The sequence below is a fragment of the Nematostella vectensis genome, chromosome 8 (genome assembly GCF_932526225.1).
Source record: "Nematostella vectensis chromosome 8, jaNemVect1.1, whole genome shotgun sequence".
Taxonomy (NCBI): Eukaryota; Metazoa; Cnidaria; class Anthozoa; order Actiniaria; family Edwardsiidae; genus Nematostella; species Nematostella vectensis.
The window spans coordinates 14418223-14440895 of NC_064041.1; the positions used below are offsets into that span (position 1 = coordinate 14418223).

Sequence of the window (22673 nt, forward strand, 5' to 3'; positions counted from 1 at the left end):
TGTAGCTATTCTGCTATTCTAGGTATTCTGGGTAATTTTAATATGGCGTCTTATATTACCCAGAAGACACTAGGGACGAGGTACCCTGGGTACCAGAGCCTCCAGACTTCTCTCGCCCAGTGACGCTCAGCCAAAATGCCGTGACATTTTTTGGATGAGTGTCACTGGACGAGAGAATTTTGGAGGCTCTGGTACCCAGGGTAGGGAAGAGGTTGTACGTGGTCGTTGAAAGCCTAAAAGCTATGTATCACGGGCGTCAGAGTACACCCCCCCCCCCTTCTTAAAGCTCATAAAATTAATGAATAACCTCGTGCGATCTCTCAGCCTAGCCTTGAATGTTAAGCCGATCATAGAACACCCTCTATAACAACTAGAACTAGAGTAAACACCCTTTGCCCACCTTTTACCATATTACACTTGTCAAAAGCTCGCGATTTCAGATGGCGATATTTCGCGACATTGGATTTTTGCGATTTCGCGGCTATTTTTTTTTTAAAAAACCGGGTCACTTTATTTTCGCTTTCTTCCAATTTGGGGACAATGAAATCAAGCATAGTGGAATTGAAATGGGCTATAATCATCAAAACTATAACAAACTTGTAAAAAAAAACATGATTGGGTTAAATTTAGTTAAACAAATCTATACAATTTATTTAGTTACATATTAAGTTACAAAAATCTATAAATACAGTTCAGAATTGTCCAATTTACCACTTACGGTACATACATGTATAACTGACAAGGTGTATTTCCATTGTTTTTTTCATTTGATTTTTGAGATTTCGCGAAATTTGACTGGAAAATGAAGTGCAGTAGTCACGTAATTTGATTTTGAATGTTCTTCAAATACTGTCTTTTATTCACATGATACCTTACCTATCCCCTTCCCTTAGTTGTTTAGTAACCCTTTAGTCAACGCTGCTAATCAATACAAACATTAGAGTGTGCTGGTACGCTAGCATTTCCATACTCGAACTATCCTGCAGTCCATTCCAGTATGGTATTTCATTCCCATGATACCCTGCGCTCATATTTTCAAACAAAATGGCGGCGAGGTCGATATTTCGCTGGAGAAGAAACCAAAAAGAAGTAATGTGTGTCTAGCTTACTGGATACAACCAACACGATACAAGATGCAAGCAAACGAAGCTAGATTCCTTAAAAGGTAGTTATAACGAATGTTGCTCATTTTGATTTGCATTTCGTTTGAAAACTGTGATATTGTCTCCATGAACGAATAGCCAAAACAGTGTTTAGCTTCCTAGTTTCTGTTGCTAACGACAGTTTCGCGATTTCTTGTGGTCTACAGGAGGGTTAAAGGGGGGAACATCGATGTGCATCCGACTGAAAATGCCATCGTGGTGAATTATGAAGTTGAGGCCATCATTCTTGGTGAGATGGGAGAACCTATGGTTGGCGAGAGAAAAGAATGCCAAAAAGTGTAAGATAAGTATGACAAGAGTAGAAAAAAAAATTCATTTGATCACTAGTATTTTTTATATTTAATATATTATGTAGCGTAGCGTTCTGATGTTGTTTTTTCTTTTATTTTTACTTCAGGATTCGTCTTAGAAGTTTAAATTCTACAACAAATATTGCAGCTCTGTCAAAGGAGATTATTGAAAAATGCAAACTTATCCATCCATCAAAACTCCCCGAAGTGGAGCAACTACTTTATTACCTTCAGAATCGAAAAGAGAACTCAAAATCTAAAGGTAAAGGCATATATAATGAATGAAGGGCTATGGATAAAGTTACATCTTTACAGGGGCTCATTCAGGGGGATGACACAGGGCGCCTTGCCTCTTTTCTGGCACAACAAAGCTATTACGTCTTGGTTGTTACGTCTCAGTACAGGAAACGAAATGCTCTTGAGACACCTCCCTCAAAGGAAAAGTCCTTGCTAACGCCCCTTGTTTATGCATTAATTAAATTAAGTAAGAAAGAGTAATACTCTAAATACTTTGAACATAACTTCACAAATATGAAAAAAAACCTGGGAAGGAATCAATCAAGTACTTTCGCGGAAATCTAAATCAAGGACTTGCCTCGCAAGAATTAAAGACCTGCAAAACTCTAACAAATCGACAAAGAACCTGAAAAAGATAGCAGATGTTATGAACAACCACTTTGCCCCCGTTGGGCATCAACTTGCATACAAATTACTTCCTTCAAAATAGGAATATCATGATATCATCATACCATATCATGAGTTCTCACTGAGTGCTACTTCTACTCTCGAATCGTTTTTATTCCATCCAGTAACATCATCTGATGTGCAATCGGAAATCCTATCCATCCCTAACAGTAAATCATATGGTCTCTACTCATGTCCAACCCACTGACAAAAAGGAGTCAGCAATATCCTGAGTCAACCCCTTGCAAAGCTAATTAGTCTCTCAGTCTCCCTGGGTGTCTACCCAGATAAGCTGAAACAGGCCCAAATTGTTCCAATATTTAAATCTGATGACGCAGAAGACGCCAATAACTACAGACCTATCTCACTTTTGTCAAACTTCAACAAAATTTTTGAAAAACTGATGTATCAAAGTATGATTTCTTTTATTGATAAACATGACTTTTTGTTTCCCGCGCTATATGGTTTCCGCAAAGCCCATTCAACACAGCATACGATATTAGAGTAGATATAGTTAATACAATACAAGCCAATATGGATGAAGGTCTCTTTTCAAGTGGAATATTTATATATCTAAAAAAGGCTTTTGACACTGTAAATCATAGCATACTTTTGGGGAAACTTCAACATTATGGCTTTTGCGAATAATATCTCAGTGGTTTTCGTCATACCTGAAAAATTGAAAGCAAACCACCGAAATTAACCGAAGCTTCTCCGACAAACAAACTATTGACTGTGGCGTCCCACAAGGATCTTATTTTTGGTCCTCGGCTATTCTTGTTATATGTCAATGATATTAAATACTCTTCTACAAAATTTAGTTTTTTTTTATTTGCTGATGATAGTAACCTACTGTATGCCCACAAAAACGTGCATGCCTGTTATAAACAAGGAACTAGAAAAGGTATACAACTGGCTGACATCAAATAAATTAACCCTTAATATAAAAAAGTCAAACTACATTATATTTCGCCCTCATCAAAAATCATTAACATATAACCCTATAAACTTTTGGTCTATGATAATGATTAAATCAGCATTTGAATATGCAGTAAAACCTCTATTAAATACCTTGGAATACTTATTGATGAATACCTCTCTTTTAGAAATCAAATTGACCAAGTAACAATCAAAATAAGCAAATAGGAATGATTTAAAAGTTGAGATATTTTTTTCCTCCCAAGATACTCTTACAGGTATACAATTCCTTAATTGCACCCTATATCTCCTATGCTCTAGCAGTATTGGGATCTGCTGATTAGTGTCATTTGAATAGAATTTTGCTTCTACAAAAACGTGTTATTCATTTCATGTGTTTCGCTAAACATAGAGAACATGCAATCCTGCTTTTTCTTGATGCTGATATTTTACCAATTAATTTTTCTTATTATGAAAATATATGCCGTTTACTGCACGATGTCCAAAATAATAGAGCTCCCAGTAACACAATCGATTTATTCACGGATATCAAAAGTGTGCACACCTACAACACGCGCTCATCGGCTTCTGAGAACTTTTACATGAAGCGTTCAAAACTACAAAAACAGTATGCTTTCTCTAGAGTAGGTGCTCGAATTTGGAACGAGATGCCAGCCACGCAAAACATCATCAAGCTCTCACTGAAATATTATTGAATCATGATGACTATTTGGACATTTCACAAATATGTAAGGCAATCATATTCTTGCACTAAATAGATTAAATACACTTCATGCTGTAACAAAGATCAGTTATCCTTCTACAGTGTATATGCTTTTCTTATTGAAATGACTCTCCTCCCTTTCTCCATTCTCCCATTCTTGTTTTGTTACTAAGATGCTTTTCTGTACTTGAGTTTGTGCTTTTATGTTTCGTATCTCGTCATTGTAATTTTACTTAATTTTTGTTTTCCTTAACTGATCCGCCATGATTAGTCCCAGACTAACTGTGGATCAGTGACTGTATGTAAACTTATAAAATGAAATATAATAAATTTGACTTGACTTGACTTGTTTGATATAGAAAAACCAACAGCCAATGAAGACCAAAAGCCAACAGGAACCTTATACTGCTTATTAACTTTTTTTTACCACATTCTTAAGTACAACCCATAAAATGGATCATTTTTTTATGAAGGATTGTCAAATAGTATCCTTTTTTCATGGCACATACTTTACATGTATCGATGTTTCCCTTTCCCCTCCCCCCCTGATAGCGTATGTTCATATTCCTTACCAACATTTAAAACAGTTAACCCTTTTTCCTAAATTTGCAACCTCAACCAATACTTTTATTTAGTTGGATGCTTGAAGGGTTGATCAAGGAGGAATCAGTGTTAATCAATGCTTCTTTTTGCAGATAAACAGAAGACAGAGCGAGAGAGACTTGAGGAAAGATCTGCAGAGTTTGAGGGGACAGAGGTAATATATTATTTCCTGAGTCTCATGAGTGTGGCACATTCTAGTAGAGACCTCTTTTCTTTATATTTCACTGCCATTGGTCAAACTGTCCCCGAATGCAATTGTGCCAGTGTTGCTAGGCAACTTTTTGTTGGAGCTCTTTCTGAGAAAACAGTTACCATATTTACAGTACTTACATATAATACCTGAATACACTTTTTTCATGCAAAAATGACCTGTTCTAAAATCGAGGTGCCTTTGATACATGAGACTTCTTGATAAATGGTCTCAATAATAATAACATAACAATAATTATAATAATAATAATAATAATAATAATAATAATAATAATAATAATAATAATAATAATAATAATAATAATAATAATAATAATAAAATAATGATACTACTACTACTACCACCACCACCGCCACCACCACCACCACCGCCACCAACACCACCAACACCACCACCGCCACCACCGCCACCACCACCACCATCACCGCCACCACCACCACCATCACCGCCACCACCACTGCCACCACCACCACCACCGCCACCACCGCCGCCACCGCCACCACCGCCACCACCACCACCGCCACCACCGCCACCACCACCACCATCACCGCCATCACTGCCACCACCACCACCACCACCACCACCGCCACCACCACCACCGCCGCCACCGCCACCACCACCACCGCCACCACTACTACCACCACCACCACTACTACTACCACCACCACCACCACCACCACCATCACCGCCACCACCACCACCACCACCATCACCGCCACCACCACCACCACCACCATCACCACCACCACCACCACCACCATCACCGCCACCACCACTGCCACCACCACCACCATCGCCGCCACCACCACCACCGCCACCACCACCATCACCACCACCACTACTACTACTATAAGCAGTAGTAGCAGCAGCAGTAGTAGTAGTGATAATAATAGTAATAATTAATTAAAATTCTTGAGTATTTTGATCTGCAAATAAATTAGTCCAGATATTTAAAACTCCATGTGTCGCCATTGGCCTAGTAATGGGCCTATAGCTGTTACGGTGTCACTGTTATTTGTTGCGTGTAAATTTCATAATTTTCTTGATTATATTTCCATTTTTATATTCAGATTGATGAGGTTGCAAACATTAATGACATTGATGACTACATTGAGCTTCTGTATGAGGATATCCCTGAGAAGATCCGAGGCACTGCCCTGATCCTACAGCTATCTCGAAATCCTGATAACTTAGAGGAGCTAGCTCAGAATGGTGAGAAAGGGCATTGTGTCTGTCCATATTTCTGTTTCTATCTATCTTTATCTAATGAGGATATATGAAGATCCTACAAAATATCATAAAGACCTTTTAAAAGTTCTTGCAAGATCTTGAAAAAGCTTAGATGTGACCTTGGCAATATCTTCTGTGGTACCTTGTAATCTAGCAAATAATTACATCATCTTTGAAGTAATGTTAAGATCTTTGTTACATTTATAAGCTTCTACTTTACTTTGAAAGTCCCTTACATGCACTACACCGCATTTTTTAGGCCATGAAGCCCTTTTCTTATTAGAGTACTTACATGTTATTGCAATACTGAAGATGAGATTTTGGAATCTGATAGATGGTGCAACAACAGCTTTATATGTGAAGAAATAGTTCACAGATGTTAACATTAAGGGTGTACTGACATTAGTGTTGCTCAGAAACGACGTTGCTACGCTAGTGGCGTTAAGCGCGCGCATATAAATAACACGGAATTCGTCATTCACAAGCTTTCCTGAAGTAAAAGAAACAAAAGTTTGCGTTTCAATTTCCCCAATTTGACTTTAAGTTGAATCAGCCTTTTCAGGTGATGATATTTCCCATATTTTGTAAAAACGAAGATTCAGCGGAGATTGAATCTTCGTTGAAGTCTAAGTTTTCAATTTTCACTACCTGCGCGCGCTGCAAACACCGGTTGCAAACGCTCACGCACGCCCTGAAAAATCTTATTTCAAAGTAGCGCCCGCTGTATCAGAATTTTAAAATACTTTTTCAATTTTCATCATGTCATGATGGATATTGTTCCTGTGAAGTGTAAATACCACAAAACACTATTGGAATTTGTTTTTAAACTTTCAATTTCATCATGTGAGATATCAGTGTGTCTGAGCAGGCCGAATGTGCATGCGCTGGCTTTGTTTCACTTCCGGTTCTGCGTTTTCTAAAAAAAAAAAGCTTTTTTGTCGCCAAATTATTTCAAAACTCTATATTTTTTCTGTATTCTTTTTTATTAAAACCTCCTTCATATAGCCAAGCATGGATTTAGTGTTAATCTAACAGAAATCAAAATTATATCAAATAATCTGGATTTCAGGACCTTTGAAAAATCATAAAAAAACAATTACTCAATCATTTCTAAAACGCATGCTTGGCTTAATGCACCCATCCCTCAAGATTCATAAAACGTATTCAATATTTGTTTTCGAGCAAAGTTACTTTGAATATTTGCTATCTGTAACTATGACGTCACATTATGACGTCACGGGTTAATGTCATCATAATAGTCAGCACACTTTTGTTGGTCAACTTGGCAAATATCAGTACCTCATGACTTTCTACAAGGCTTTTATGCTATATTAACATTTCCTTAGCAACAGATGTCAGTACACCCTTAAGAAAGAGCTGTCTACTACCTGACTAACCATTACGAAAAAAACAGAGCCAAACAACATCAATGACATAGTGTGCAAATCATGTCAAACAGCTCACAACAAAATGATTCACAATCTTGGCATTCCTGAAGATTGACACCAACACATACTCTCTCTCGCTCTCCACAGAGACTGTCCTTGGGGCACTGTCAAGGGTGATGCGAGAGGACTGGCGCAAGAGCTCTGAGCTCACCACCAACATCGTGTACATGTTCTTCTGCTTCTCCAGCTTCTCCCAGTTCCACACCATCATCATCCATTACAAGGTCGGGGCCATGTGTATGCAAGTTATGGAGCATGAGATCACACGCTACAAGTCATGGACTGAGGAACTGGAAAAGAAACGAACTGATATCCTTTTCATTTTTTAGAACTTGACTCACGGTTGTGTGTCGAGCAGTCTGCACGCCTTTGGCCACCAAATACTGTAGTTAGGGTTCTGCACAGCTGTTTTGGTATTGACACACCAAGAATGGCTGCACAGAAAGCTACCAAATAGTGGGTCATTGATGAAGGATTGTATCAAGTACCATCCCTTTTTCATGTGAAACCTATGACTGTGCACCCGCCTCATTAGTGAATCCTGGGTACAAACTTGCTCAAACAATTTCTGTACACAAATGTTATTTATCAATAGTTTGCATAACTACATAGTCTCAGGCCTATAAATTTATGTACACATGCAGTGGTATTTCTTGACAATCCTCAAGCAAAAATCAGAAAGACTACGAGAAAAGCTACAAAAAGTTTCTTGGACTTGTGAAGAAGCAAGAACAATTACTAAGAGGTGTGTTATTGTACTTCAAATACCTCTGTTAAACATACACATAACGTGTGTTCTAATTCAAATTTTAATGTAGACATCACATTGTGTGTTCTAATTCAAGTACCTATTAATTAACGTAGACATCACTGTGTGCTTACTCAAATACACATGCTCAGAAACAATTTCCAACTTTGTTCACTTATTGGCTTTGTAATAATTAGTCATCTGAAGCTGTGACAGGTGCAGAATTGAAAGAATTAGAGGGTCATGATAGACATCCACCTAAAACTAGTTGCAACTTGTGAACGAAAACAAAGGGTGCAAATGTGACTAAAAACGAGTGTAATAGATTTTACAATAGTTGATAAAAGGTTGATAAATTTCAGCTGACGTGCATCAAGCATGCTATACACTATGTGCATACTGTTTACAATAAAAATACAACAATACAATCAACTTTATTTATCGAGGCTATACACACATTCTAATGTAAATTATAAAGCACTCTTTTTTCCACCTTTCCACCTCCTGTTCAGTTATCATCTACCTGCTACTAAACTTGGCTGAGGATGCGAAGGTGGAGATGAAGATGAAGAACAAGGGCGTGGTCAGCATGCTGGTCCAGTTGCTGGAGCGGGACAATGCCGACCTCCTCATCTTGGTGGTGTCCTTCCTCAAGAAGCTCTCTATCTTTGTGGAAAACAAGGATGAAATGGTAAGATCTCTGTCTTTGTGGGAAACAAGGATGAAATGGTAAGCTCTCTATCTTTGTGGAAGACAATGATGAAATGGTAAGCTCTCTATCTTTGTGGAATACACGGATGAAATGGTAAGCTCTCTATCTTTGTGGAAAACAAGGATGAAATGGTAAGCTCTCTATCTTTGTGGAAAACAAGGATGAAATGGTAAGCTCTCTATCTTTGTGGGAAACAAGGATGAAATGGTAAGCTCTCTATCTTTGTGGAAAACAAGGATGAAATGGTAAGCTCTCTATCTTTGTGGAAAACAAGGATGAAATGGTAAGCTCTCTATCTTTGTGGGAAACAAGGATGAAATGGTAAGCTCTCTATCTTTGTGGAAAACAAGGATGAAATGGTAAGCTCTCTATCTTTGTGGGAAACAAGGATGAAATGGTAAGCTCTCTATCTTTGTGGAAAACAAGGATGAAATGGTAAGCTCTCTATCTTTGTGGAAAACAAGGATGAAATGGTAAGCTCTCTATCTTTGTGGGAAACAAGGATGAAATGGTAAGCTCTCTATCTTTGTGGGAAACAAGGATGAAATGGTAAGCTCTCTATCTTTGTGGGAAACAAGGATGAAATGGTAAGCTCTCTATCTTTGTGGAAAACAAGGATGAAATGGTAAGCTCTCTATCTTTGTGGAAAACAAGGACGAAATGGTAAGCTCTCTATCTTTGTGGGAGACAAGGATGAACTTGTAAGCTCTCTATCTTTGTGGGAAACAAGGAGAATATGGTAAGCTCTCTACAGTATATTTGTGGAAAACAGGGATAAACTGGTAAGCTCTCAATCTTTGTGGAAATCGAAAAACAAAGGATAAAATTGTACAATACCATAATTGCTCAAAAGAATGCCTCCCCCAAATAAGAGCCTGCTTAAGGATTTAAGCCCCGCACCAACTCTGATAAAGCAAGATAAATGTCCTTTAGGCTAAAATCGTGGAGTACATGAAGGCTAGTACTGTAAAAATGGCTTTTGGGAATCCATGTCCACTTATTTGTTATGCCAAGTTTTACTTTTATTTGATTGTCAATAATAACAGAGGATATGTTGAATTAACAAAAGGTTAAATCATGTTTTTTATTAGGCAGAAGCCAACATTATTCAGAAAATCAACAAGCTTATTCCTAACTCTAATGAGGTAAGTACTGTTGTTGTGTGTTGAGATCCATGTGTTCTGCACCTTGTTTGGTAGCCGGATCTGTATACTATAGTGTGACGCATGTTTCCAGGGCACTACAAAGTTTTATTAGCCGATTAGCATACGTTTTGATTAAAACAAATTCATTACTATCAGGATCCTCTCATGCTAAAATGTGCACAAGCATTTCCCAGATGGTTAGTTTAACTTGTATCAATCAGATAGCACGTTTTGGCTTTCTTTGCAAAACTTTGCAAAAGGTTTCTATAGTAGCATCTGCCCTGAAGCGTAGCCTTTAATTAGATGTTTGAACCTCCTTTTTTTTTCTCAGGATCTGCTGAATATCACTCTTCGTCTGCTGCTGAATCTCTCCTTCGACACCCAACTCCGTGAAGCCGCAGTCAAGTGTGGACTTGTTCCTAAACTTGTCCAGCTGATATGTGAGTACTACATAGCTGTCAACCCAACTTAAATAGAAATCTTGTGAAATCGGGTGAACAACACTAGATATGTTAAGAAATCTGTTAAGAAGATTAGTGATTCTAGGCATGCGATGATGATGATCTTATTATTTCCACAGCGAACGAAATTCACAGTGTAGTTGTTCTCTGCATCCTGTACCACATAAGCATGGATGACAAGTTCAAGTCCATCTTTACCTACACTGACTGTGTACCTACTGTAAGTAATCCAGTTGAATCTATCAACTATTTCCTACTGAAAGTTTGTCAAGCATTTTCTACTGTAGGTCATCTTAGAGGTATCATATTTAACTGCCTTGCTACTGTAGGTCATGAAGCTGTAGCTTGAGTCCTGGGGAGCTCAAACCTGTTTAATCCTCCTGTTAAACTAGTTTAACTGTCTTGTCAGGTCATCAAGCTGATGTTTAAGTGTCTCGTTGTACACAAACCATGTTTAATGTTCCTGTTAAACTAGTAAAACTGCATTGTCAGGTCATGAAGCTGATGCTTGAGAGTCCCGGGGAGCAGATAGAACTCGAACTGATTGCTCTCTGTATAAACCTGGCAGCCAATAAGCGCACAGCACAACTCATCTGTGAGGGGCCTGGGCTAAGGCTGCTCTTGCGACGCGCCTTCAAGTTCCAGGATGCACTGCTGCTCAAGATGATCCGGAACATATCTCAGCACGACGGGCCGACAAAGAAACAGTTCATAGTAAGCGATGTTGTTAATTCCTTGAAGTGTCTTTGTCAGCCGCCACTTTGTTATCCTAGCAGAAAAATGTATGGCCAGCTTATTAAGAATCTCGTTCCCATGTCAACTATTTCTCTTTCCTGCAACAGGATTTCATTGGTGATCTGGCCAATGCCGTGCGTACATGCCCGGATGAAGAGTTCGTGGTCGAATCTCTAGGCATTCTGGGTAACCTAACAATCCCTGAACTCGAGTTCAAGCAGCTCCTTGTGGATTACGGGATGCTTTCCTACATCAAGGATAAACTGCAGCCAGGTAAGAAATGTTATGTGAATTTAACTGAAGGGGAAGGTTCTCCCACGGACCCCCTCCCCTCCCCTCCTCTTTAGCGCCGCTATGCAGGCTTATTTAACTTGAACTTCTAGTTCGTATGTGTGGCTCTAAAATTGGTGTAGATTAGTCTCCATCCTACATTAATAGTCTTATCAATGATGTATAAGTGGTGCTTAAGAGGATCTTCTTGAATCACACCCTAGAAAAACCTCCTTAAAGCGCTCCCTAGAATCGGTCCTTTAAGTATTTCCTGATTTCCTGTAACTGCTTCCTAGAGTTGATTCGTAGAATCGCTATCTAGAGTCGTTTTCCAAAGTACTCCCTAGAATCGCTATTTAGAGTTGATTCCTAGAATCGCTATCTAGAGTCGTTTTCCAAAGTACTTCCAAGAATCGCTATCTAGAGTTGATTCCTAGAATCGCTATCTAGAGTCGTTTTCCAAAATACTTCCTATAATTGCTTCCTAGAGTACTCTAGGAAAGCATCTAGTTGCTTTCTTAAAATGCTTCCTAGAATATTTTTCTAAAAGGACTTCCTTGGCACGATAACATGTGTCTGTTGTGAAGGTGTTTAGTAATGTCCCTGATATTTCCCAGGTGCTGCCGAAGACGATCTAATTCTGGAAGTGGTGATACTCATCGGGACGGTGTCCATGGATGATGGATGTGCCTCAATCCTGGCGAAAGAAGGCGTCATACAAACACTGATTGAACTTTTAAATGGTAATAAGCTGTCTTCCCCTTTAGTGCCAAACTCTTCAAATTCAGTCCACCTCCTTTTCCTAAGTTGCATGTTAAAAATATAACACTTTTCCAAGAGTAGTGAGTCCTGCTCGGCTTAAAGCCGCATTGTCACCAGTTTACTTCCGGTCAATTACCAAACAATATCCGATGGTTTTTAACGAAGAACGCGAAAAATATTTGAAAGCAGTATGTCTATTGGAAGTCTCTTCGAGGATGTGATTGATAATTTAGAGCGGATGGCCTGTTAAATATCTCGGATTCTAATAGATTATTTTGTCTTTTTACGGTTGAGGTTTCCGTCGGACCTCCGGAAGTAAACTGGTGACAATGCGGCTTTAAATGTAAAAGGAGAGCCATGGTCTATCTGCTGGTATTTTGTCCTATTCTTTCCTATTTTCATTAATTGTGCATTTCCAATATTCATTGTACCCGTCTGTTGTTTATCAGCAAAACAGGAGGATGACGAAGTCGTGCTGCAGATCGTTTATGTCTTCTATCAGATGATCTTCCACAAGGCAACCCGTGACGTCATCATCAAGCAGACTCGTATCCTTGGGCGAACAATTGCAGAGGGGTGGGGTGGGGGGAAGGAGGGGGTACCCAGTGGATGGGGGGGGGGGCGGGGGGCGAAACTAGGTAGATCACCAGCTCGCTTGCAGCTGTGGCTTCACACGCAGCCGTTCAATGCTCTTGAAATGAATTTGCCTCGGTATTCTTGTGTTATGTTATGTGCTCTCTCTGAATGGATGGCACACGAGCGAGTTAATTGTTTTATTGCAGAGTGGAACACTTTGAAAATGTTTAGTGTACGAATGTTTACAGTACTTCAGAATATGGTGGTTTTCGTCTCTCGCGTAGACGAGTAACTGCCATCGATTGGTTTTCACGCTCTATTATCCCTTGACCGTTTTATCAGAGGCGCCCGCTTACCTAATCGACCTGATGCACGATAAAAACACGGAGATCCGCAAAGTATGCGACCAGACACTAGATATTATCATGGTGAGAGCAGGCCATACCACTATAAAATGATGGTGATTATGATGATGGTGGTGGTGGTGGTGGTGGTGATGCCAATAATGATGATGATGGTTGTAATGATAATGATGGTGGTGGTTATAATGATGGTAGTGATGGTGATAGTGAGGATGATAATGATGGTTGTGATGTCAATAACGATGATGGTGATGTTGATGATGATGGTGATTTTTATGATGATGATTATGATAGTGGTGGTGATGATGGTGGTTATGGTGTTGATGATGGTAGTGATGATTTTGGTTTTGATGACGATGTCTTAAATAGCTAATAAAAAGCATATCAGCTTTCCAAAATGGTTACAAAATGAAAGTGTATTTTAAACATTTAGAGGTAATTTATCTAGAAAAACCTATCTTTCTTGATTATTCTATTCACTAAGTTAGTCGCCTTGAAACATTCTGTTAGGTGCGTTAGTGATTATTCTTCATCAAGCCATACTTGATGTTTTGTTATGTTTTCTGTTTGGGTAAAATTGTGATTCTAGTAGAGTGATTCTAGTGGTAGAGTGATTCTAGTGGTAGAGTGATTCTAGTGCAGTGATTCTAGTAGTAGAGTGATTCTAGTGGTAGAGCGACTTTAGTAGTAGAGTGATTCTAGTAGTGATTGTAGTAGTAGAGTGATTCTAGTGGTAGAGTGACCCTAGTAGTAGAGTGATTCTAGAAGTAGAATAATTCAGTAGTAGAGTGATTCTAGAAGTAGAATGATTCTAGAAGTAGAATGATTCTAGTAGTAGAGTGATTCTAGTAGTAGAGTGACCTAGCAGTAGAGTGATTCTAGTGGTAGAGTGATTCTAGTGGTAGAGTGATTCTAGTGGTAGAGTGATTCTAGTAGTAGAGTGATTCTAGTAGTAGAGTGATTCTAGTAGAGTGATTCTAGTAGTAGAGTGATTCTAGTAGTAGAGTGATTCTAGTAGTAGAGTGATTCTAGTAGTAGAGTGATTCTAGTAGTAGAGTGATTCTAGTACTAGAGTGATTCTAGTAGTAGAGTGATTCTAGTAGTAGAGTGATTCTAGTAGTAGAGTGATTCTAGTAGTAGAGTGATTCTAGTAGTAGAGTGATTCTAGAATTAGAGTGATTCCCTGGTTGTCATCATTACTTGTGTACTCACTGGATATCTTTGCGCAGGAATACGACGAGGAATGGGCGCGGAAGATTCAAGCAGAGAAATTCCGCTGGCACAACTCCCAGTGGCTTGACATGATTGAGAACCACGCCCAGACAGACGGTGACGTGGAGGGCTACTATGGTGACGAGGTCCCTTACCTAGATGGAGACCTCCTGGACCGGCCCGACCTGTTCTACGGGCACCCGGGCTATGATGATCCTGTCACGCTAATATCACGCGAGGGAGCTGTCACGCCAGAGTTCATCGGTGACGAGCAGGGAGAGTACATGATGTACAATGGGCAGGGATACATAGATCCCAGAGAGCACCCCGCATTTATGGGCCCGGATGGGCACCCTGCGTACATGGGTCCTGATGGGCACCCAGCATATATGGACCCAGACGGACACCCTGCATATATGGACCCTGAGAGCCAAGCATACATGTCGCGATACCCTGTGGGAGGGTACCCCGAAGATGAATATGGATACGGAGGGGAGGAGGGTGTGGAAGATTGGGGTCGATTAATTGGCGCTGAAGAAGAATATATGTCCGACCATATGGGCCGTCCGGTAAGCCGGTATCGGGGACGGCCTACTTCGCCCATGTATGCACCCTCCGAGGGGGGGAGGCCTGGAAGCAAACATAGTGGTAGACCGGGACAGTACGAGGCCGAGGAGACTGACATGTATGGGAGGCCTGTGTCTCGCATGCAGTATGGATATAGATAGTCCACCCCCCTCGCCTCAAGTCACTCCTCGCGTTTTATTGATAAAAATATCGTAGTTTATTCTATCATGCCAGGCTGAGCTCTTACGGCGTACTTTTTATGTTTCGTCCCAGATTCAAACGCGAATAAACAGTCGATTGTTTTGTCTTCATTTGCACGCATTCGCATTTGATCCGGCATGCGAAAAGTACGCCGTATGAACTGGTTCTAACTCGTCCAGGAAGTTTGTAGTTTCTCCTACAGCGATGTGCTCAATCATTAAACTCTTTAAACTCATCATTATCTTTCACACGCTTGGGTAGTTTTTTTTTTTTTTTTTTTTTTTTTGGTTCCGATCCAACTTGTGTGAGAATCTGTCAAATATAAGCGCAACACAAGTGAGAATCGGCAAATACAAGCTCAACTAACACAAGTGAGAATCAGTCAAACACAACAAATGCCAGTTATAAATACCTGTAGTTATGCCCTGGATTACTTTTAACAACAAACAATTCCTTGCAAGAAAATATATCACAGATTTAACCTTGCTTAATCCCTGGTTGTGAACTTCTAAAGAGATTAATCAAGGCTTAAATGTCAAGGTGAATTTTTGTTTTTTTGTTTGTTTGTTTGTTTGTTTATAACTGAAAGTTCTGTCTAGTACAATGACCAATGTAAGGATTCGTATTCATGTTGGCTACAGGGTAGGCGCAACACAAGTAAGAATCGATCAAAACAAGCGCAACACACGAGAGAATTGATCAAAACAAGCGCAACACAAGTAAGAATCGATCAAAACAAGCGCAACACAAGTAAGAATCGATCAAAACAAGCGCAACACAAGTAAGAATCGATCAAAACAAGCGCAACACAAGTAAGATTCGGTCAAACACAAGCGTAATTCAAGTAAGAATCGCTCAAACACAAGCGCAACACAAGTGGGAATCGCTCAAACACAAGCGCAAAACAATCAAGCAGTAAGCGTTCTCTTAGCCTGCTTGTAGGCGGTACTCGGTGTTAATTGCGGAAAACCCCTCTCCGTTCGGTGATCGGGCGCCATCTTGTATTTTAAGCCGCGTAGTTCCTGGGGGCGAGCGCAGAAACGGACGCTACTCTGCGTCCGTTTTTGCGATCACCGAACGGAGAGGGTTTTCCGCGATGATAACACTGAATACCGCCTGCAAGCAGGCTAGCGTTTTCTATGATAACCGTCGCCGCCTGTGCTCGACCCTACGGCGGGTTAGTTTCTATGGCGTGTTGTGCGGTTGGAAAATTCTGCGAAACTTTATGACTTGTAATCAAAAGAAAAAAACAGTGACTGTGACCATCTTAATCAATGAAAAAGGTTTCTTCGGTAGCAGTTTTTTTATGCATAATATAGCTGCTCAGATGAATTTTACGTGAATTACCGTACATATCTCAAAAAACTTCTCATGGACCCATGAACAAACTTGCCATGGTCCCATGGACAAAATGAACCTGTGGCCAAACCATTCGATGGACAGCGATTGCCCAATTATGCGGGCAGTGTTTTTAAAGGAAAAGGTACAAAACCTAGCCGACTATTGTAGCATGTAGTTGGTTTTCAGTTGCTGTGTACTGTGTACATCCGGGAAGGCTATGTTTTCGAATGGGAGTCCTGGTCCTGTGGTGTGCAAGTATGCCCCAGCTTCCCTCACTTCATGTGGCCACAGGTATCCGCGGTACCTCGTTGCACGTGGTCGCTTAGGGCAGTCGTGACTCCTTCTATCCTTGTTTTAATTCGTCTCTTTGTTTTTATCAAGCCTTGAATTTCTACCAGCGGTACCTGCCGAGGTATGTATCCTGTTCAATGATAGCTTTTGCATGCAGTAAGTTACACAAAGCAATTCCGTACTTTTTATCGCTCTGGTTGACGTTAGTGTGTGTAGTTTTAATGTTTTCCATTGTTTATCTCCGCTTGAGTTCTTGAATTACCCTCTGTACTACTGGTTTTGTTTATAAGACAGCTGGCTACGAGCGCTGCAGGTATTCATTGTTCACATGTGTGTTCTATACAGCGCTCGAGGTCAAGATTACAAACTAATGTATCGATCGCCCGATATCGTCCGTATAACCTCCACATGCGAGATGTGCTTGTCATATAACTTACATGTCTATTTTCTGCATTTTTGATATATCCGGAGTCACTGTAATTTTTGTTTACAAAGACCAAAAGGGCGCAATTCCATACCCCTTCTAAAACACCATGGGTGGTAAAAACTTGTCATACAAAAAGATACCCAAGTCTCCAATTCCATAACAATTCAACTGACATATTCTTGTGTTGCAAGTTATAGAAATATTTGGAGTTGCCTATACAAAATAGCTCTGGTTCTTGTTCATCAGAAAGTCTTATTATGATTTAAGATGCTGAATAGACAAAATACACAGGACAAACTCATATGGGGGGGGGGGGGGGGGGGGGGACGAGGGGAGCAATACAATAAAGTGGGAAACAATTTGTTTAACAATATCATACATGGGGACTACCTTCTGTTCCAAGGTTCATAAAGCCAATATTATATACTCATCGACAAGTTACTGCTACTGTATGTAAATGACTGCTTTGCCCTCAGAGCCCCTGCCCTGGGAAACCTGTTTACTGTAATGTAATGTACAATAGCCGCAGTCTTCATTGGACCAAAACTGATGTAAACCTTTATAATAAAGTATCACCATCTACTTGAATAAGTTCTATCCACTATTTCTTAGTTTTCACACATTTACTGCATTCCAAGTGATAGCCTTGATAGTTTTTCTGGCATGAAAACCCCAAAAACACAAAGTTCCGCAGGGAGAGGGGGAGAAAAAATGTGTGGGGAAGGGCATTTTTTCTCCCCCTCCCCCTGCAGAGCACGTTATCCAAGATGGCGGCCGTGGTTTGGAACTTCGTGTTTTCAGGGTTTTCATGCCGAAAAAACTATGAAAGCCTAACAGTAGGCTATCCAAGTGATATTCTTCTCTCTCACTTTTTGAGGGGTTGGATACCCGCTGAACGTCTTTGCCACTTATTAGCTAATATGAATGCTCTGCTTTACTGTAGGATGGCATCTCTTATGAATTCTGTTAGTGACATCAATCAACCCCAAGAGGCAGGGCAAGTTTATCAAAAAGTTATCATCCCCAGGGATAGAAATGGTTTATATGGGTTACACATCAGCAATTTATCCCCTCAGGTTTCTGAGCATGATCTAAGGACAGTGTTTCAGGCAGTTGGCCGGGTTTTTGTTTGCAAGATTGTGGTGTTCAAGGGTGCCAATAACAGAGATACAAATGCACGTATTGGATTTGTGAAATTCAAGTCCTACAGTGAGGCTCTGTCTGGATTGCTTAAACTTAACGGAGCGGAAATCAAGAGATGTAACATCCTGATAAAACCTGCCCTCGTACAGGGAGATAAGGGGGGGCCAGTGTTAAAAACATCAAAGTCCTCTGGCAATAGCACTAGCCCTGACTCCAGTACTGCTGGAACACCAAGGAAGAACTCTGATAACTCCAGTGGGGAGAGAAGCCCTAGAGGGCCCATTGTGGAGATGAAATGGAGCAATGGGCAAGATGGCCCCCCCTTGGCTAGCATGCCCCTTTCCCCACAAACTACACAGGACTACTATGTGCTGTCTTCTGATGCCATGTGTAGGGATATAAGAGAGGTTAACTACCAGCCCAATGGTTACCATAAAAACACTGTTAACAATCAACAGGCGGCATGCACTCTGCATGGCTTGAATGACAACACATGGAGCAATAACAATGCCCCAGATGTATGGCCACAGGATCTCCATGGTAACATCACTTCTAATGAATATGCAAATGGGCATTTACAGATGCCTGAAACTAGCAAGAGGGCGACGTCCAGTCCTCAAAAGCAGTCTACCAATACATGCTCGTTGGATGGGTCAGAAGATGAGGGGCTGGCGTCAGTGACTGCTACGCTCAAACAACTAGAGATGTCTCGGTCAAGCTCCGCCTCATTTCTCAGCAGTGTGGATATAACAAAGTGGTCGGTGTCAGATGTTGTGGACTATCTAGAGAACACTGAGCAGTGCTCTAGTGGGATTCTTGAATTTATCAAAGGGGAGGAGATCAATGGGAATGCTCTTCTGCTTCTTGATAAGGAGTCTGTATTGCCATACCTTAAGTTGGGCCCTACATTAAATCTCTTGGATATCGTTAGCAAGATCAAGGCAAGCCAAGGCCTCAATTAAATTACATACAGGTGAAATAAATATATATTAGTATGTAATGAAAATATCTTAGAATATTATTATCTTACATAAACTCAAACAGGTAGTTTAGTTCAATGCATCTCTCATGCATCATCATTCCATTTATACATCATACATTTCTCTTTTCATAAGTATCAACCTACTTTGCAACAGAGGAAATAAATTTAGAATATTTTCTTTATTACAAACAGCTAGAATATATATTATTTATTTCTCTAATAACTGAAAGAAATGACTGTTTTATCCGATTTCATTAATTTAGATTCTATTATACTATTATATATACTAAATTCTATTATTCTATTATAGTATACAGCGGGAGCGTGTCCATGGCTCTTACACTAACCAAAGTGTCACTAAGTTCTTTTATCCTTTTATGAACTAAATATACACTTGTTTCAAAAAAGTTTGCACTTGAGAATCAGTGTTATGTACCCTGAAGTGGTCCATGGGAAACTAAGGCTACATTCTGGACTGTGAAATGTTCAGGGATGTATAGAGGCACACAAACAAGGATTCTCCACTTCTCCAAGGCTTGATTTTTATTGCTGCTTTTTTTTAATTACACAGTAATTTTGCTGAGACTCATAAGGCATTGTGGGTCACACCACATGGATTCTCCAAGTGTAACCTTATTTGAAATAGGTGTATTGTATAGTTGCCTTGATATCCGTGGAGATTATGCCTCTGAAACATTACACTAACACATTTTTAGCATGGTTCTTCTCTTTAAGTCACCCATAGAATTACTAAAAACTGTTAGAAATTTCTTCATAGACTATTCCTGGTCTGTGTAAGGCGAGAGTTGTGTTTGACTTCAAACTGCCATATTGTTAATTCGTTATAATCTTGAAGGGAATGTTTTATCCCAAGCAACGTTAAAGGATTATTCTTGGGTCGCGTTGACCTATTTGTTAATTTGTTATCACCCTAATGGCATGTTATGGTTGGTTTTCTTGACCTTGCACTTAAGGGTTCTCCACCAGACATAAGACAACACATCCTTGAAATCTTTTTCCATGGAAACCCAGGGTTGATGGGGGTTATTCGGGAAAGAGTGTGGTTTAGATTTTTGATTCGTTTGTACTCTGTGACAACACAAAGCCCTTGCAAGGAAGGGAAGCATGCAATTGCTACATTTTACAGTAACTCAATGGACCTGGACCATTAGATATTTGCAAATATCAAGGCGCAATAAAGCAGAGAAATTACCCAAGGAAAAATCCTGGCTTCACCCCCGACCCTATATGTCAAGGGGGCGGGGGTATACAGAGAGAAGGCCATTTAGATATAATATTCAGGTAAAGGGTTTTGAATCTCAGAAATATTACATGCTTAAAAATATCCCATTCTTCTTATCTAATGGTCCAAAAAAACCGTTTGATATTGATTTAAGCATTACATTGACCTATCTATCTTACTGGCTGCAGTCTTGTGGGGAACCTTAGTTTGTCAAAGGTCGTTATTTAAAAGGTTAAACATATTGAGATGTTTATATAGTTTATATGTAGCCATGGCTCTATGGCTTGAAGTCTGTTGATCTAATTTACGTGACACTGTTTTTCCGCCATCATCTTGAAAACTTTTCCAACATTAATTGAACTATAATGTAGAAATTTGAGCCGTTTTTATTATAGGTTTAATTGACTTTGATTGACTTACAGTGATTCAAGCAGATTTAGTTCACTAGCTAAACGAATATCATTTTATCTCCTAGAAAACCACGCGTCACGCAAGTAAGAACGACAGATTTTAATTAAATTACTTTTATAATGGTGGGAAGCCCAGCAAACCTTTTGAGGTATTGCTGACAATTTTGATTATCGCCTCGTGATCTCTAAAAATTCTTACGTTATACGTTATGTAGTCTGCTTTGCTGCCGATCTTAGCGTCACACACGTGCCGCTAGTAGCGGCTGCTAAGCATGATTTACATTATGAAACTATTTCATCAGAGTGGACTGCCTGTGGAAAACCACACGATTCCCGATCCAATACAAAAAGAGAGTCGAGATGATATCACAACTACTGTTCTTGTTAAATTTGTTACAATAATTATTTAACTCGCCAAAGCTGTTGAGGAAATAAATTCAAAACATGATATTGAGATAATGGGATATTTATTGGGAAACTTGTTCTGTCACAGTCATAAAATGCAACTGTCTTTTTTTTTATCGTGGCTGCCAGAAATCAGCAAAATTGCGCAATACACAAGAGCCTCTGCGCATTTCTACTCTAATAGGAGCAAATAGTGGGGCGTCACCATTCCCTCGCGTCCCAGACAACCACAGGAAACTCAAGCCCTCAGAGCTTTTATTCGCCTTTAATTAAAGTAAATTGGTGTTCTAAACACATATATTTATTCATAGTCAAAAGCCCCATAATAAATAGCCTTTGCGTCTAGTCCATCGACCACGTAATCATGACAACGGTTACCGTGGTAACATAAAAAATTAAATATCTCACTAAAATTAATAGCTGTACTAGGGGCAAAGGCTATTTCATATCTGTGTAATGTCAATAAACAAATATGTGCCTTAAGATTTCCAAATTGTTTTGCTTAAATGTTCCCCATTTTAACTTGAATGATTCTAGCTAATTAAAAATCAAATTTATTCAAGTAAACCGTTTCCATGGCAACAACAATTTCAACTTTTGTAAGTTACCACGATCTGCCACTATACCAAGCTTTATTGCTATCCATTCGCGAGATATTCAAGAAAATCATTTTGTTCCGCGTATAAGCCCATAGTCAAGCCTTAGTAAGCCTGAGTCGTAAAAATGACGTCACCCCGTACCTTTCCGCTTTTTTAAACGTTTGAATCCGTGTTAGTGTGGACGGCTGGATCCAGGCGAACATGATGCGAAAACGAAAGTGTGGACTCGAATCAAGTGATGCGTTTTCGGCGAAACGAATCCGGATGACATGACGGAAAATCGCGCAATTCCTAGAGAGAGAAGACACAATTTTTTACAATGGCTATAGTTCCTTGTATTACGGACTGATTTTCAAAACACAAATAACGTGAGGCCGAAGTGCACATAACCAGATTTTGGCTTTTTAAGATATTTTTTCCTTGATCATCATTGCGCTGTGTATCAGTTCAGGGACGAAAAGCTCAAATTTCAATGACACTTTACAAAAAGTCGCATCAATTTAAAAAAAGTCGCACTTGATAATTTGTTTGCTATAAGTTACTAAGAACTCAGAGAAATTCTCCGCCTTATTCGATGTGAAATGGGCTTATTTGAAGCGTCACGTCATGTTTTTCCGTCATGTAAATCCGGATACTTTTGAATTCGTGTTAGTGCGGACGGCCCCTCAGAGGTACGCACTCAATAAAGTCTAGCTTTGAATGCCGATGACTTGCGCGTGGTCTTGCGAAAACCAGGGGGCGGAGCTATCCCTTTTATAAGCGCGCGTTTATGTTTAAGTTTGCATTCTTTCCAATTGTAAATACGCTTTA

The 22673-nt window shown here is 39.8% G+C and overlaps 2 protein-coding genes across 4 annotated transcripts; both read left to right on the forward strand.

Moving 5' to 3' along the window:
- Nucleotides 1-1003: 1003 nt before the first annotated feature.
- On the forward strand, nucleotides 1004-15257 carry LOC116617202 (kinesin-associated protein 3). Its single transcript, XM_032379674.2, has 17 exons — nucleotides 1004-1165; nucleotides 1310-1441; nucleotides 1561-1715; nucleotides 4475-4536; nucleotides 5664-5805; nucleotides 7359-7580; nucleotides 7939-8016; nucleotides 8532-8710; nucleotides 9823-9876; nucleotides 10208-10316; nucleotides 10457-10557; nucleotides 10830-11051; nucleotides 11180-11345; nucleotides 11960-12085; nucleotides 12554-12652; nucleotides 13023-13108; nucleotides 14272-15257. Exons 1-17 carry the CDS (start codon nucleotides 1014-1016, stop codon nucleotides 14980-14982), a joined length of 2796 nt encoding a protein of 931 aa, XP_032235565.2. The 5' UTR covers nucleotides 1004-1013; the 3' UTR covers nucleotides 14983-15257.
- A 1377-nt stretch (nucleotides 15258-16634) lies between these two features.
- On the forward strand, nucleotides 16635-21313 carry LOC116617204 (polycomb protein Scm). Of its 3 annotated transcripts, none has more exons than XM_032379678.2 (3): nucleotides 16635-16775; nucleotides 18025-19197; nucleotides 19517-21313. In XM_032379678.2, the coding sequence occupies exon 2, from the start codon at nucleotides 18026-18028 to the stop codon at nucleotides 19184-19186; it is 1161 nt and encodes a 386-aa protein (XP_032235569.2). In that variant the 5' UTR covers nucleotides 16635-16775; nucleotide 18025; the 3' UTR covers nucleotides 19187-19197; nucleotides 19517-21313. The 3 variants fall into 3 exon arrangements, with proteins under 3 accessions (XP_032235569.2, XP_032235571.2, XP_048587609.1); XM_032379680.2 differs by having other exon boundaries at nucleotides 20925-21313; XM_048731652.1 differs by having other exon boundaries at nucleotides 18025-21313.
- Nucleotides 21314-22673: the final 1360 nt, after the last annotated feature.